Source organism: Condylostylus longicornis, unplaced genomic scaffold (genome assembly GCF_029603195.1).
Source record: "Condylostylus longicornis isolate FDR11 unplaced genomic scaffold, ASM2960319v2 ptg000022l, whole genome shotgun sequence".
NCBI classification, from domain to species: Eukaryota; Metazoa; Arthropoda; class Insecta; order Diptera; family Dolichopodidae; genus Condylostylus; species Condylostylus longicornis.
In genome coordinates this window covers 4,839,668-4,853,725 of record NW_026577991.1, presented here as the reverse complement: position 1 = coordinate 4,853,725, position 14,058 = coordinate 4,839,668, and the positions used below count along the sequence as shown (strand labels likewise).

The window sequence follows — 14,058 nt, the reverse complement described above, 5'->3', positions numbered from 1 at the left end:
GGTATTAGGGGATTCAATTCTTAAAATAAAACTCTAAAATAACACAATTTTTGTAATGAATGATTGTGAAAACAAAAATAAAATAATTTTAGTCAATGAAATAAATTAATTTTTTTTAATTTCTGAATTTTTTAATATAACAAAATTATTTACTTAACTACTAAGTTTCAAAAAAAATTTTTTTTTTAAATTATTCTAAAAGTGAAACGAAAGCAAAGATATCAACCAATTTTTTTCAAACTAATTAATTTATTTATTTAATTAAAAATAAATAATTAAAATTAATTAATTAAAAAAACTCCGATATGATGAACAAAAAAAACAACAAGGGATTTTTAATTAGAATTTAGCTGAGTGAATGAAAAATTTATGAATAAAGATGGTGTAATCAATAATGTAAAATGCTGGTATGCAGTTAGCAAAAACATAGTAACTTTTAAAGTTGTCAATAGATGTCTACATTTGTAGTGTAAGCGATAATAATTCCAAAAACAAATGTCATGTAATTAATAATGTCAATTTGTTTTGCAAAATGGAAAATTTTGAAGAGAATAAGTAATTTTATTTAATAAAATTTCAAAAATAATTTATTGCTAAAGCAATTGTTAATTGATTGCATACAAAAAGTTATTTATCGCCAGTTGGTAACTGTCAGATGCAATTCTTGTTGAACAGTATTTGACATTATCGATTACATCGTGAAAGTAACAAATGGGTAAGAAGAAAAAAAATAAATAAATAAGTACAAGTATTTGGATGGTATTTATTAATTATCTAACTTAGATTGATGATGTAGTAAATTAATATAGGTATGTGGGTGCTAAATTGTTATTTTTTAACTGTTTTTGAAAATGAGCATAACAATTATTATGAATTTAATAAATAATAAATAGGAGAGCGATAAAAAAAAAATATATAAAAGAAAAAGCAATGATTTGCATTTAATTTGCTGTTATAGCAATAAGATAACATTATTTTTGCATAAACATTGAGTAAATAATGTAAAAATGTAAAAAAAAATTTTAAATATTATTTTATATGAATTTCATAAAAATCACACTACAACATAATAATAAATACTTTTCGTATATTTTTGAATACAAAACTAAAACTAAAAAAAAAAACTACAAAACAAAAAACAGAAAACAGTTCAATAACAACAATGTACCTTATCGTAATTTTCAAGGTCCGATACTGTACTAGACCCCTGAAAATATATATACATATACACATAAATTTCATTTTTAAAAATAAAATTAATAGAAAATTATTAAATTTATTTTTAGGTTTGAAAATATTTTCTAAATAACAATTCCAATAATTGTAGCCTAATTTCTCATAAATAACAAAAAAAATTTCATTCTTTAATAAGTGTAAATAATATTAGCAAATCTAAGTTAACAGTGAACACTATTTACCCGAAAAGGTTTTTCTAACAAAGCGTATATTGTATATTCAATTGAATGACACGAAAATCTATTCTAAAATTAGTTTAATTATTTAATTATATTTTTAAATATACAATAACAAACAATATTTTATTGATTTAATAGGCATTATACTCGTATGTTATAATGGTATAACATTTGTATGTTAAGAACAGATTTTATGTTACGCTTATTTTTGACATTTCACGAATCATTCCAAATTGTAAATTACAAGTACATATTTAAATTTTATTAACATTAATAATAATCCTTTAATAAATAATAATTAATTTCTTTAATATTAATAATAGCTTAAAAAATATTGTTATGGGTTTTCGTTGACTCAGTTCTAAAATATTTCTAACTCGTACCTCTACAATAGTTTGAAAATTGCTTACAATAAAAATTAAAAATATAAATTGCTCGGATATTACTCGCTGTAATAAAGTGCATTCGGCAATTCATTTTGTAATAAAGAAATTTTTCACTGCCGCATAAAATTTTTTGTCTTACTAATATAATTTTTGAACGATTGAAGTTTTTGCATACTATTTAACTCGCTTCGACTTAAAAATGTACAATAATATAGAACTTTCACCGTAGCGTGCATAAAAGAAAACGTTCATCCTATAAAATATAATAATTTGATTTTCACCAATATTCACGATCCAAAATTTAAAATTTCATTCAATTAATAAAACCAAATCTATTCTAAAATATTCGTTTTAAAACATAAGAATTATTAATTGCGTTATGCAACGCAAATAAAATAAAACCTTCTCCAAACACTTAAACTAATTATATAATACGAGATAAAAGAAAAAGGAAAAATAAATTAACGAAAAAAAAAATTTATTCAAATGGATTAACAATTTCAAAATTATTATTATAAAAATTCGATTCTGAACAATTCTAAAAATAATAAAAACAGAAGATTATCTTTTAAATTTTCAGCTCCAACAAAATTAATTTAAAAAATTCACAATTAATTAATAAGAATTTCCTCCTTTCCTTACACATTTCTTTTATCTTATCATAAAATTTGATTAGAATAAGTTATACTAGATTCATAATACTAAAGTCGGTAATTTAAAAAAAATTGTTATTAAAATAAAATGAAAACAGGGGCTTTTTTTTCTAATTTTCTTATCAGTCTTATAATTTTAATAACATCAAAAGAGTATTTTTACCCCTTTTTTTGTAAAATCTATTAATTCTTAGTACTTATAATTAAATTTTGAACATCCGATATTTTTATGAATATATTGTTATCAAAATTTTTTTTTTATTATTATAAATTTGGATTAATAATTTTTCAATTGAAAACGCATGACAATATTCTCATATACGTCCTGAATAAGTATGTACTTATTTTCATTCAGTAATTTTATAATTTTATATTTTTATTGTTTCTTTTTTTTTATTTCATTCTGAATCACACAATAGTTGTTACACAATCATGAATATTATTTACAATCATATGATTGTAAATAATAATTGTGTACCGAATACTTAAAAATATTGAAATTAAAAGTGGATGTCTAGACTTCGACCATGATCACACCACATCATACCATACATAATCATTTAAAATTGTTGTTCTTTTTTTATTATTTTAAATTTATAATATAATTACTGTTAATAATTAATATTTAATAAATACATGTGTAAATTTTGTTTATTTATTTGTTATTTTTTTTTTCAATTCTTATCATAGTATACATTTAGTATATTTTTAATTAAAGAAAATATAGAGAAAACAATTCAATTAGAATATTATTTTTGATATTATTAGCGGGAGGCTGGAGACCTATATGGCCCTTTTCACTTCGATCCATAGAATCTTTTGAAATTTACGGTCCATTTATGAGCTGTTCGCGATCCGATTATCTTACGGAAATACAGTTTTAAGATATCAATGTGGGAGAAGTCTCAATCAAAGAGAGATCTGAGAGACATTTTGAAAGAAGTAGCAAAACCCTACTTAATAATTACCATAAAACTTAAAATATGTAAACACTGAAACATCCTATACCTATTTGTAATACAAAATCTTCTCTTATAATCAATTTGGTCTAGAAAAGAATTTCTTAATCATAGAAAAAAGGTTACAAATACAAGCCCCCTGAACTATAAAAATATTTGAATTATTTTTTTTTTTTGCTTCTAAAAAATAATTAAATAAATTATGTGGTAGTTTATTTATTTAGTTTTTTTTTTAAATATCATGTAAACTTCACTAAATTTTATTTATTTTTCATTTCTTAATTTAGTTTTTTTTTTGTTAACAAAATCAACAAGAATTTTTAGTTCATTATCATTTTATATTATTATCATATAAGTACAAAGTACTTAAGTTTTCTGATTCCAGAATCCAGCTGAAATATTTTTTTTTTTTTTACTTAAATAAAGTACCATAATTTTATATTTATATATACTTTGTGTATACTCATCTATTATAAATTTAATACAAATATTATCACAAGTCGAATTCAAAACAAGTTTAAAAATTGAAAAAAAAAAAAAAAATTGCCCGGAAATACCAAGGCAATTATTAAATTTTACGTTAATAAAAAAAATATATATTTTAAATTATATAAGGGATAGTTATTGAAGCTTGTAAAATGAACGGAAAATCAGTTACCAAGCATATTTGTATATAAATATTAATATTTAATTGGAAATTTTGAAATTTATTAAAAAATATTGTTAATATAATTGAAATGAAGTCAAGATGCGGTTATTTTGTAATCGATTTACTTTATTATAGTATGTAGTTGAAATTTTATACGAACTAAATACATAAAAAATTGCTTTTATTTATTGTAATTCATTATTCATGGTTAACTTCACGCCTAATAACTATGTTAAATTATTTAAAAGGTAATCAGTTCAAAATATTGGATAAGCTTAATAATGGCAATTGTAAATACACCTATTCATTTCTTAAAATTATGGTTAACTTATAAGAAATTAACAAACAAATTGAAAAAATATATACATATATTAACCCATTTAAACAAAAAAAGGAATTAAATGCTAAAAGTTTGTATTTTTGGCCAGCTTAAAAATTGCAGTACCATTTGTATATATATATATTTGTATATATTTCATATAGGAATTATAAAACCCTTAACTTGTGTACATTTTATTAATTATAATGAATAATCGATCATGTTCTAAGCTAAGCTTTTAAATATGTTATAATAGTATGAGATAATATTTATTTTGCGAATTAAGTATTAAACATTTGTTTAAATATTGTATAACAAAATTCAACAATAATTTTAAATTTTAAATTAATTTTTAGCGTAATTCACTAAAAATTTAATTATATACGAGAATTACTCGAATATAATGAAAACATACAATAAATATTTAGAAAATTTATACCACAATTTATTAAAAGAATCAAAAATAAATAATTTCAATTAATTAGATTTAATTTTCATTAAATATATAATCAAATTTTAATTAATATGTTTTCATAAACCAACGCAAATATTTTAAAATTTTAATTTATACTTATATATTTTGCTTTTTCTATAATTTTAAAATTAAATTTCATGATTATATCATAGTTTCTTTAACTGAATCACTCATTTGGAATTAAATTCATTGGGAAATCAAGTGATATAGGCAGACAACAAATTTTAAAAATATAAACATAAAATCTTATACATATATGTGTACGTTATTATAATTTCTATATTAGTAAATTTTTACCCACCCATATTACAAGCGATACTAAGTTTTAAATTGAAACAAAAAAAAATATTTGAAAATTTTTAATGTCGTTAAACAAATATAACTGAGTATTAGAAAACGCAAAATTTCAAATATTAAGTACACGCGAACTGAATAGAAAATACAGGCGTAGCAGATATAATAATCATTATAATTCAAAAAATATAATCATTAACAAGTTTTATATTGAGAAATATTAGACCAATAAATTCTTTATAATATTTTTAATTGTTTCTTAATAGCATAAATGATTCAATTTTTTTGAGTAGAACTCAAAAATTATTTATTTAAATTCCCTGTTGATTTAATGAATCATTTGTAATAAAAATAATTAACTTGATAACTATTTAAATATTAGTTAGAATTAGTATATAGCAATTTTTTTTTATATAATTTTCAATATTTAGTACGCAATTTTTTGAAATTCAAATATAATTTTGGATAGTAATCTGGAAAATTTAATCTTAAATCAGAAAAATAATTAAAAATTTTATAATATAATTAATATTTAATGTTAACTAATAATGACATTGAATATGTAAAACAAAGTGCTTAAATTCGGAATTATTAAATGAATTATAATTTTGCAATATCAAATTTTTAACTACACAATTTTGATAATAATAATAATAATAAATACTATTTTAATGAAATTAATAAAAATTGCAATACAATAATAATATTTAACATCAAAAAATTGAATCAATTTATGCTATTACTTTTTTTATGATAATTATTACATTTAGAGAAATAAATTAAATAAAAAATTTAATTACTACAAACTATATGAAATTTTATATTATATACTTACAGGAAAATTAACAGAAACTAATGATGGTATACTATTATTTGTTGTTATAGTATGACCATTATTACTACAATTTAATGTAGAATCATTATTATCATCTAATAATCCAATATCATTATGATTACAATGATGATTATTAATATTTTGATGTTCATCATCTGTATCATTATCACCATTTTGTAAATTACTATTATTATGTAATTGATTTGTTGAAAAATCTGTTGATGTTGTTGTTTTCCTTACTGTTGTTGTTGTTGTTTTAATTGGTAATGTTGATGATGATGTCATTTTAGATTTATTCTTTTGTAATAATGATTTTGATGTAACATTATTACTTGATATACTATTATTATCATTATTTAAACCATTTTGTTTTAATTTTAATTCAATATTATCCATTGATAATTGTTTTTTTAATTGTTGTTGTTGTTGTGTTAAATAATTATTTTTATTATTACCATTAGTATATGAATAATTTGTTGTTGAAATTAAATCGTCATATGGCCTTTTTCTTGATGATACACCTCCTACTATACTACTTGCATTATTTGTAGATGATGATGATGATAATGTTGTATTTGAATTTGTTGAATTTGTTGTATTTGATAAAATCGATGATGCCATATTCTAATTTAAAATTTCTTTTTATATTTATGTATATATATTTTATAAATATATTTATGTATATATATTTATTAATTGCCAATATTTAAATTGTAATTCAATAATTTTATTTTGAATTTTTAAAATTAAATATTTCGTTTGTTTCTTATTATGTGTGCTTCCTTCCTTTAACAAATTTTTGAATATTACTTCGATGACGATATTTTTACACAATGGCTGTACTCGTATCAATTTGAATATAAAATTCTTTCTGCTTTTTTCCAATATTGTTTACTGATTTCAGAAGATGAACTTTCCTTCAACGTGACTTAACAATTTGTTTTGAAATTTAAATTTCAAGTAATCAGAAACGTGAATGCTTATTAATCAAAAAGTTCAGTTTAATTTAAAAATATATGTTTTTGCTATTTTAATTTATTTAAATTAAAAAAAAATTTTAAATTATTTTGAGCTTTTTCCTAATTTGTTTAATAAATAAAGAAAACTTTGTTTGTTTTGTATTTGTATTTGTAGAATTTATTGATCTTCAATGTAAATTCAAATTTCTTCTTTTCAATAATATAATTTATTCCTTTTAGACAATATTAGTGGTGATGCTATTTTTCAGCTTTTTTTTTTAATAATCTAAAATGAAAATAAAAAGAAAAAGAAGGACAAATTAATTTAAAATTCAATTTTTAAATAAATACAGCAATATAGTAAGTATATAGTAAATTTTAAAATTGATAATAATTTATATTTGCGTTTACAAGATTAAAATAGTTAATACTTCAATCATATGTCAAATAGTACGTTTTATAAAATGACAACAAGTACTATTGGGCATTTTTACACTTATATTCTTTCATTGTCATTACTCTCAATATCACTGTTTTTGAAAATATTCAATTTCATCAATTAGATGATTTTTTTATTGACAGATACTAATTAACACGAATTTTAAAGTTGTAACTTTTGCAAAAATATTAATGTATTGCTCGTTTTTCCTTAGCTTTTCTTAGTACTTATTTTATTAAGCGAGAGTGTAAAGAAGGCTTAATCGAATATATAAAAGGAGTTCTAACAAACAATGCTAATTGCGACATCTACTGTACTTATGACACTGAATTGAGAATGTTTTACAAATATTTTTTGAATTTTTTTTTTTGAATAACAATGCTGTCCAAAAGAAAAACTTTCTTAAGTATACACAAACTACATTTTTATTTTACATTTCGTTTTTAATAATTTATCACTGTTAAAAGAATTTCTTAAATTGAAAAATTTTGTAAAAAAATATAGAATTTATCTTATCTTGTGCACTTATAGTACGAGTATATTTGAACAACCCATAATTTCTTTTAAAATTACACCAGTTTTTGGGTACATACTTTTTTTCTCAAATAAAATTCTTACACAACAATAAAATTCTGTTGAAAAATGAAGTAAAACACGTTAGTACATGAAAGTAAATAATTTTTAAATATTTACTTTAGATTTAATACTTTAATTTCAAAATAAATATTAAAATAACTGGTTTTAATTTTTAACAGAATATAAGAGCGAATAGAACTGATAATAATGGAATTTAATTTCAAATAAAGAAGAATTTAAACCAACTGTTGGTAGTTTGGTTTTAAAAATTATTTAACAGTTGTATAACATTTAGACATTAATGCGCGACAAGTGTCAACACTTGTATGACATAATTTTTTTAGAAAAACTGCGATTTGTTCAAAGTCCTATTCTACGTTTATGTAAATTATTTTTCAGCAAATAAATAAAAATTTACTATAATTTTTTATCAAAAATTAAAAACCTACTATTTAAAATAAATTGACTCACAGGCAGCAAATATAAAAAAAACAGGTTTACTTAAAATAATTACATATGTACTTTAATTATATAAAAAAATTGAAAAAAAAAAATGTCAGGAAATGGCAATAAATTCGATATGCATTCTTGCACAATTTAAAAAATGTGGTAAATTTAAATCATTTTTTTTTCTTTGTTTTATTAAACCAGAATTTAATGAAAAACTTACTTATAGTAAGACCAACAAAATTTAGTTGTAGTTAGTAAGAAAAACCTTGCCTGTTTAAAATTATTAATAAACAAATTAACCTGCTTTTGTTATAAATGAAATTTAAGTACAATTTTTAAATGACTGCAAGGAAATGGATTAAGCACAATTTTTGATGAAAATGCAAGGAAATGTGTAATACTCGTAAGAGTTAATAGGTAAAGTTCATTTAATATGACAATATGTTTGATGACACTTTTTATTAAATTATTTTAAAGTAATTTGTAAAATTTTGTTTGAATAACCAGTATCCCTAAATAACAAATGCTAACAAATGTACTGTTCAAATTTTAGTAAATTTCTGGAAACAATTAAATATTCATTAATTTTTTTAGGCTAATTATCATAAATTTATATTTTGAAGTGATAGTTACAATTCAATCTAGGGCATAAAATTCTTAAAATCTCAATTATGAGAAAAAATGTTTAAAGAAATTATTGAACAAAACATGACATTTATCCATGACATTTAATACTTAAATTATTGACATTTATACTACTAAATAAATGACATTGACATAGAATTAGAAAAATTCGGATATAAAATAAAAAATTAAAATAAAAATTGAAAAAAAAAAGCAATAATTTAAAAATTTTTCCATAAATAAAAAAAAAATAATTTTTTAAATTTCGTACAAGGTGCAAGAATACACTTAAGTACACATATGTTGTTTTTTTTTTTAATACTGGTTATTTATTTTGTAAAAATACAAAAAATTACTACTCTTCGTATATCAATTAGCAACAAAATGAACTTGTTTTATTGGCTTATAAGTAAAATTTTGTTTATAATAACAAGAAAAACTTGTTAAAAAAATCAATTAATTTTTATTTGGAATTGAACTCGAATAAGTGCAATTTATTATTAACAAATCTGGTTTTCAGTTTTTTTTTATAAACAACTTTTTCCTATGTAGCTACGTAAATATTATTTTTGACATATCGTGGTTAGCACGTATACGGTTTAGTATGCCACTTGTCGTTCAAAAGAAATTATAATTTTTATAACATAAATTTGATACTTGAAAATATTCCACTTGTTTATTATATAAAATTTCATATTTATTATGAAAAAAAACTTGAAATTAAATAATAAAAGAAAATTGCGGCCGGCATCCAATAACCTGATTTTATATGAGATCAACAATAAAAAAAATATTTGAAAGCAATTTCCGTTTTAAAACTTGTCAAGAGTGAAGTAATTAAAATTTCATAGAAAATTCATAATTTTGAAATTGTATACGAAATGTGCCTAAGTCGAATTTTTTCCATTTTTCAGTTTATTACTTAATTTTATTCTCTACATTTTTATTTACATTCTGTAAAAATTTGGTTAGGGTAACATTATTATTTTGGAAGTTACAGGAAAAAGAGTTAAAATTTAAAAAAAAATTTATTAAAAATTTGAATTTGATTTGCTTAGCCAAATTACTTTTTGTTGATTCTACTTGCTTCCTATTGAAATTTGGTTTGTTTGTGAAGTTATGAATAAAATTGCAAAAAAAATTTTTTTTTCAAAATTCAGTTTTAGCTTTGAACTTAATTTTCTCAAAACACGATTTTTCAGCTAATTATATTATTTTTCTTTTAAACAACAGAAATTAATGTATGATAAACGTGCGAAGTTCAATTTACTTATTGCAAAGGAAGTTTATTTGAATTTATTTTAAATTAATTCAATAATGTTTTCAGGCATAAATTTAACTGGTATTTTATTATGTAGAAAACAATTTTGTTATACAAACGTAAAAATAATTAAGACAGTTTTAATTTTTTCTTTGACCCTAAGTGAAAGCAATTATCAACATTTGACGTTAACAACACTTTGCTATTAATTTTATTTAAATAATTTAAAATTATATTTTACCATTTAACAAAATTCAAAATTCATGCACCACTTCTTCTCTATACACAAATTATAAACTTAATAATTTTATTGTTTTGTTAATAACCAGTCAAAAATTAAACTATTCTAATTCAATCCTTCCAAACAACTAAATAAAATTTTGTTAAATTCAAAGCGTATATTTTAAAAAAATTGAATTTGAAAATTAAAATAGAAAAAAAGAAAATAAAAAATTTCGTCTTAAAAATTTTATTTTAACACTTTTTTCAAAAACACACACATATTGCATTTTATACCAAATTAATTAATTAAATAAGAAAAAATAAAAATTAAAAATCTAAAATTGGAAAATCACCTCTTTTTTGTTTATAATAAATTGAAATAATCTGAAACAATAAATATTTTTTTTTCTCCTTTTTCATCTTTTCCAATTTTATTTTTTTATTTTTGTTTATCAAAGTTTAAAAAAACACATTTGTAATTTTTAAATTATATTGAAAAACAAAAAAAAAACAAAGGAAACAAAAAATAAATAAATCGTTGTAATCAAAATAATCGATTATTCATTTCGATGTTAAATTTCAAAATACCTAATTATAAAATGCAAAATCATCAATGACGTTTATTATTTATTTTTTCCCTTCTTTTGTATGCAAGTATGTGTACAGTCTATGTGTTTGTAAATAATAATAATTACAAATTAATTTTAACCTCATCGTTTAACCCTTTAATGATAAGAAAATTTTTCTGTTTTTGTTTTAGGTTCATAAACCATGAATTTATAATGTTCCTGTAACTATAGTCAAATAAACTTAAAAAAATATATTCAACATAAACATGCCTAAGTTTCATTTAAAGACAATTTAAAAAGAGAAATAATATATGTAAGTATACATACATATGTATATAAAAATAAAATAACTTCCTACATATTTTTCTAAAGAGAAATTCTTTAATTTTCTTCCTGAGTCAAATAAAGAAATTTACAATAGTGACGTAAATTTAAAAAATAATATATAAATGTATACATAATTTTGTAGTTCATTATATTTAAAATCTAAAAATAATTCTTCTTTTTAAAATGAATGAGTGTGTCATGTTAGAAATTTCATTAGAATTTCGTAAATTTGAAAGTACATATAAGTCGATATTATTGATAGTTAAATAATTACAACGTTACAAATTAACAAACTTTATTAAGTGATCATACAGATCTGCTTAGTAAGATTTAGAAGAGCAGTTTAATCAATTAATCAGAATTGAATACTGTGTCATACTCATAAGGGTATGCGGCTGGATTCAAGAAGATGAAGTGGAAGATTCGAAATCAATGAGTTAAAATTGAAGAGTCAGAAGCGGAATCAAAGAATTTATCTCAAAGAGTCGGAGTCAAAGAGTCAGAGTCGAAGAGTCAGACTCAATGAGTCAGAGTCAAAGAGCCAGAATCGAAGAGTCAGAGTCGAAGAGTCAGAGTCAAAGAGTCAAAGTCAAAGAGTCACAGTCAAAGAGTCTGATTCGAAGAGTTAAAACGAAAAGTCAGTGTCCTATATAGAAATTGACAAATAAAAAGCCTACGAAAATATTCACCTGCCTATAGTGTTATTGATATATTATAACGAGAGGGTGCTACATAATTAGACAATACAAAATGCAATACACTGATGAAATATAAAAGACGACAAAAATATAAAAAATTTATTTCTAATGAAAAGAATAATACATTTTATGGTTAAGTATGTATATAGGTACATCATTATATTCATGGCCATAATAAACGCAAAAAACCTACATAAATGCAAAAAATTTCAAAAAACAATTATAAATAAAAGTTTTTTTCTTTTTTGTTTGTTTTTTTTTGCTCATACTTTTCAAATTATTATTATAAGTTTTAATTGTTCTTTTTATTTGTGACCGTAAATATGTATGTACATAATATTGCCAGTAGGGACCAGATTTATTACAATATTTTAATTATGATATCAAAAAATGTTGCGAAACATTTTGAAGATAGCAACTCTAAATCATCTTTATTCTATAACATTTGTTTTCACTCTGAATTATAAGGTAAGAGCTCTTTCTTTATTGTGCTGTAATAAAATTAAATATATATACAAAAGCCAGTTTTTATTACAGAAACATTAAAATTTTATAGAAAAATCTCATTCGGTTGATAATAATTAATGTAAAATTAAAAAATCACGAAATTGAAATAAAAAAAATTTTTGAATATTCAAACAAACTACGGTCTAATTAAAATTAAACAGATTATAATGTTATACTTATGTAACTATATAAAAATAGAGTAGAAATTTAAATTATTTAAATCATGGTATGTTTATTTCCTGTACAACTATATAGATAGCCATACACATATACATACATACATGAATAATAAAATATTAAGACCGTAAATCATAAAATAATTTATGATATTGTAATAAAAATATACATAATATATAATTTTTTTTTGTATATTATTACATAATAATTAAAAACAATAAAAAAAAATTTTTGAACAATTCATATAATAAATTATTTAGAAAGTAGGAAAAATACCAAAAACAATGGCATGGCACTACTTAAATTTTAAGATAACAATTATATTAATATTTTCTGTTTAAAATTTTTAGATAATTTTCAGGAAATTTTTTTGTTTAAAATTCGAAAAGATCATTTATATTATATAACATTTTTAATCATTTTATTTATTTTAAGATACAAGATATTGGAAATTGAATCATGTTTTGGTATTAGTATCATAATAACAGCCACCAATTTGGAATTTGGTTTAATAGACTAAAATTTTTCGTTCAGCAAATTGAAACGCAAATATAATTGACATATGAAATATGTTTTCTATCTATATAATATCATTGTTTACTCTATCTCTAATGTAAATAATATAAATTACAATAGAATAGAAAAAATCCACAATATTCATTTACGATCTTATTACATAACCAAGCAATTAAACAAATATGTAATTCTTAAATATTATGTTTTGTTATTTAATATCATAGAATAAAACTGATATTCCTAAGAGTGAATATTAAATATTATTTAAATTAAAAATAAAAGGACAACCTTTAAAATTAATTATAGATGAAAACATACAATTAAAATAATTTGTATTTTTTCTTGCAATTATAAATTAATTATTAAGATACGAATCACAATAAGAATAATAATAAAAATAATTTAAAACCCTAAAAACTTTCGAATGTAATTATTAAAACTTGTATTATACTTAAATTATACTTAATTATATGTTAAAAACGAAGGTCTATTTGAAAAATTTAAATTTTATAATTAATTAACTATAATATTACTTATTGTATTTAATAATATTTTTATTTTATAATAAGCAATATTAATATAATTAAACTCAGACGTATGATATGAAAATAATTGAAACATATAATTAAGTTATACAAATAATAATTAAAATTAATTATTAGAAATTATAATTATTGTTCTATATACGTTTTAAAATAAATATTTTTAATTTTTAAAAATAGAAACTTAAAATTTTAATTAAAAATAT

At 20.5% G+C, this 14,058-nt stretch overlaps 1 protein-coding gene across 3 annotated transcripts in view; it reads right to left on the bottom strand.

Moving 5' to 3' along the window:
- LOC129606764 (choline-phosphate cytidylyltransferase A-like) overlaps positions 1-14,058 on the bottom strand; it is a 47,050-nt gene that overhangs the window by 5,823 nt on the left and 27,169 nt on the right. For 2 of the 3 annotated variants that reach the window (XM_055517289.1, XM_055517290.1), the window contains exons 2-3: positions 5,986-7,230; positions 1,169-1,207 (exon numbers count right to left, since the gene is read on the bottom strand). In XM_055517289.1, coding sequence (XP_055373264.1) covers positions 1,169-1,207; positions 5,986-6,606 — 660 coding nt within the window. In that variant the 5' untranslated portion in view covers positions 6,607-7,230. The remainder of the gene's footprint in view (positions 1-1,168; positions 1,208-5,985; positions 7,231-14,058) is intronic. The other variant, XM_055517291.1, reaches the window with a different exon arrangement.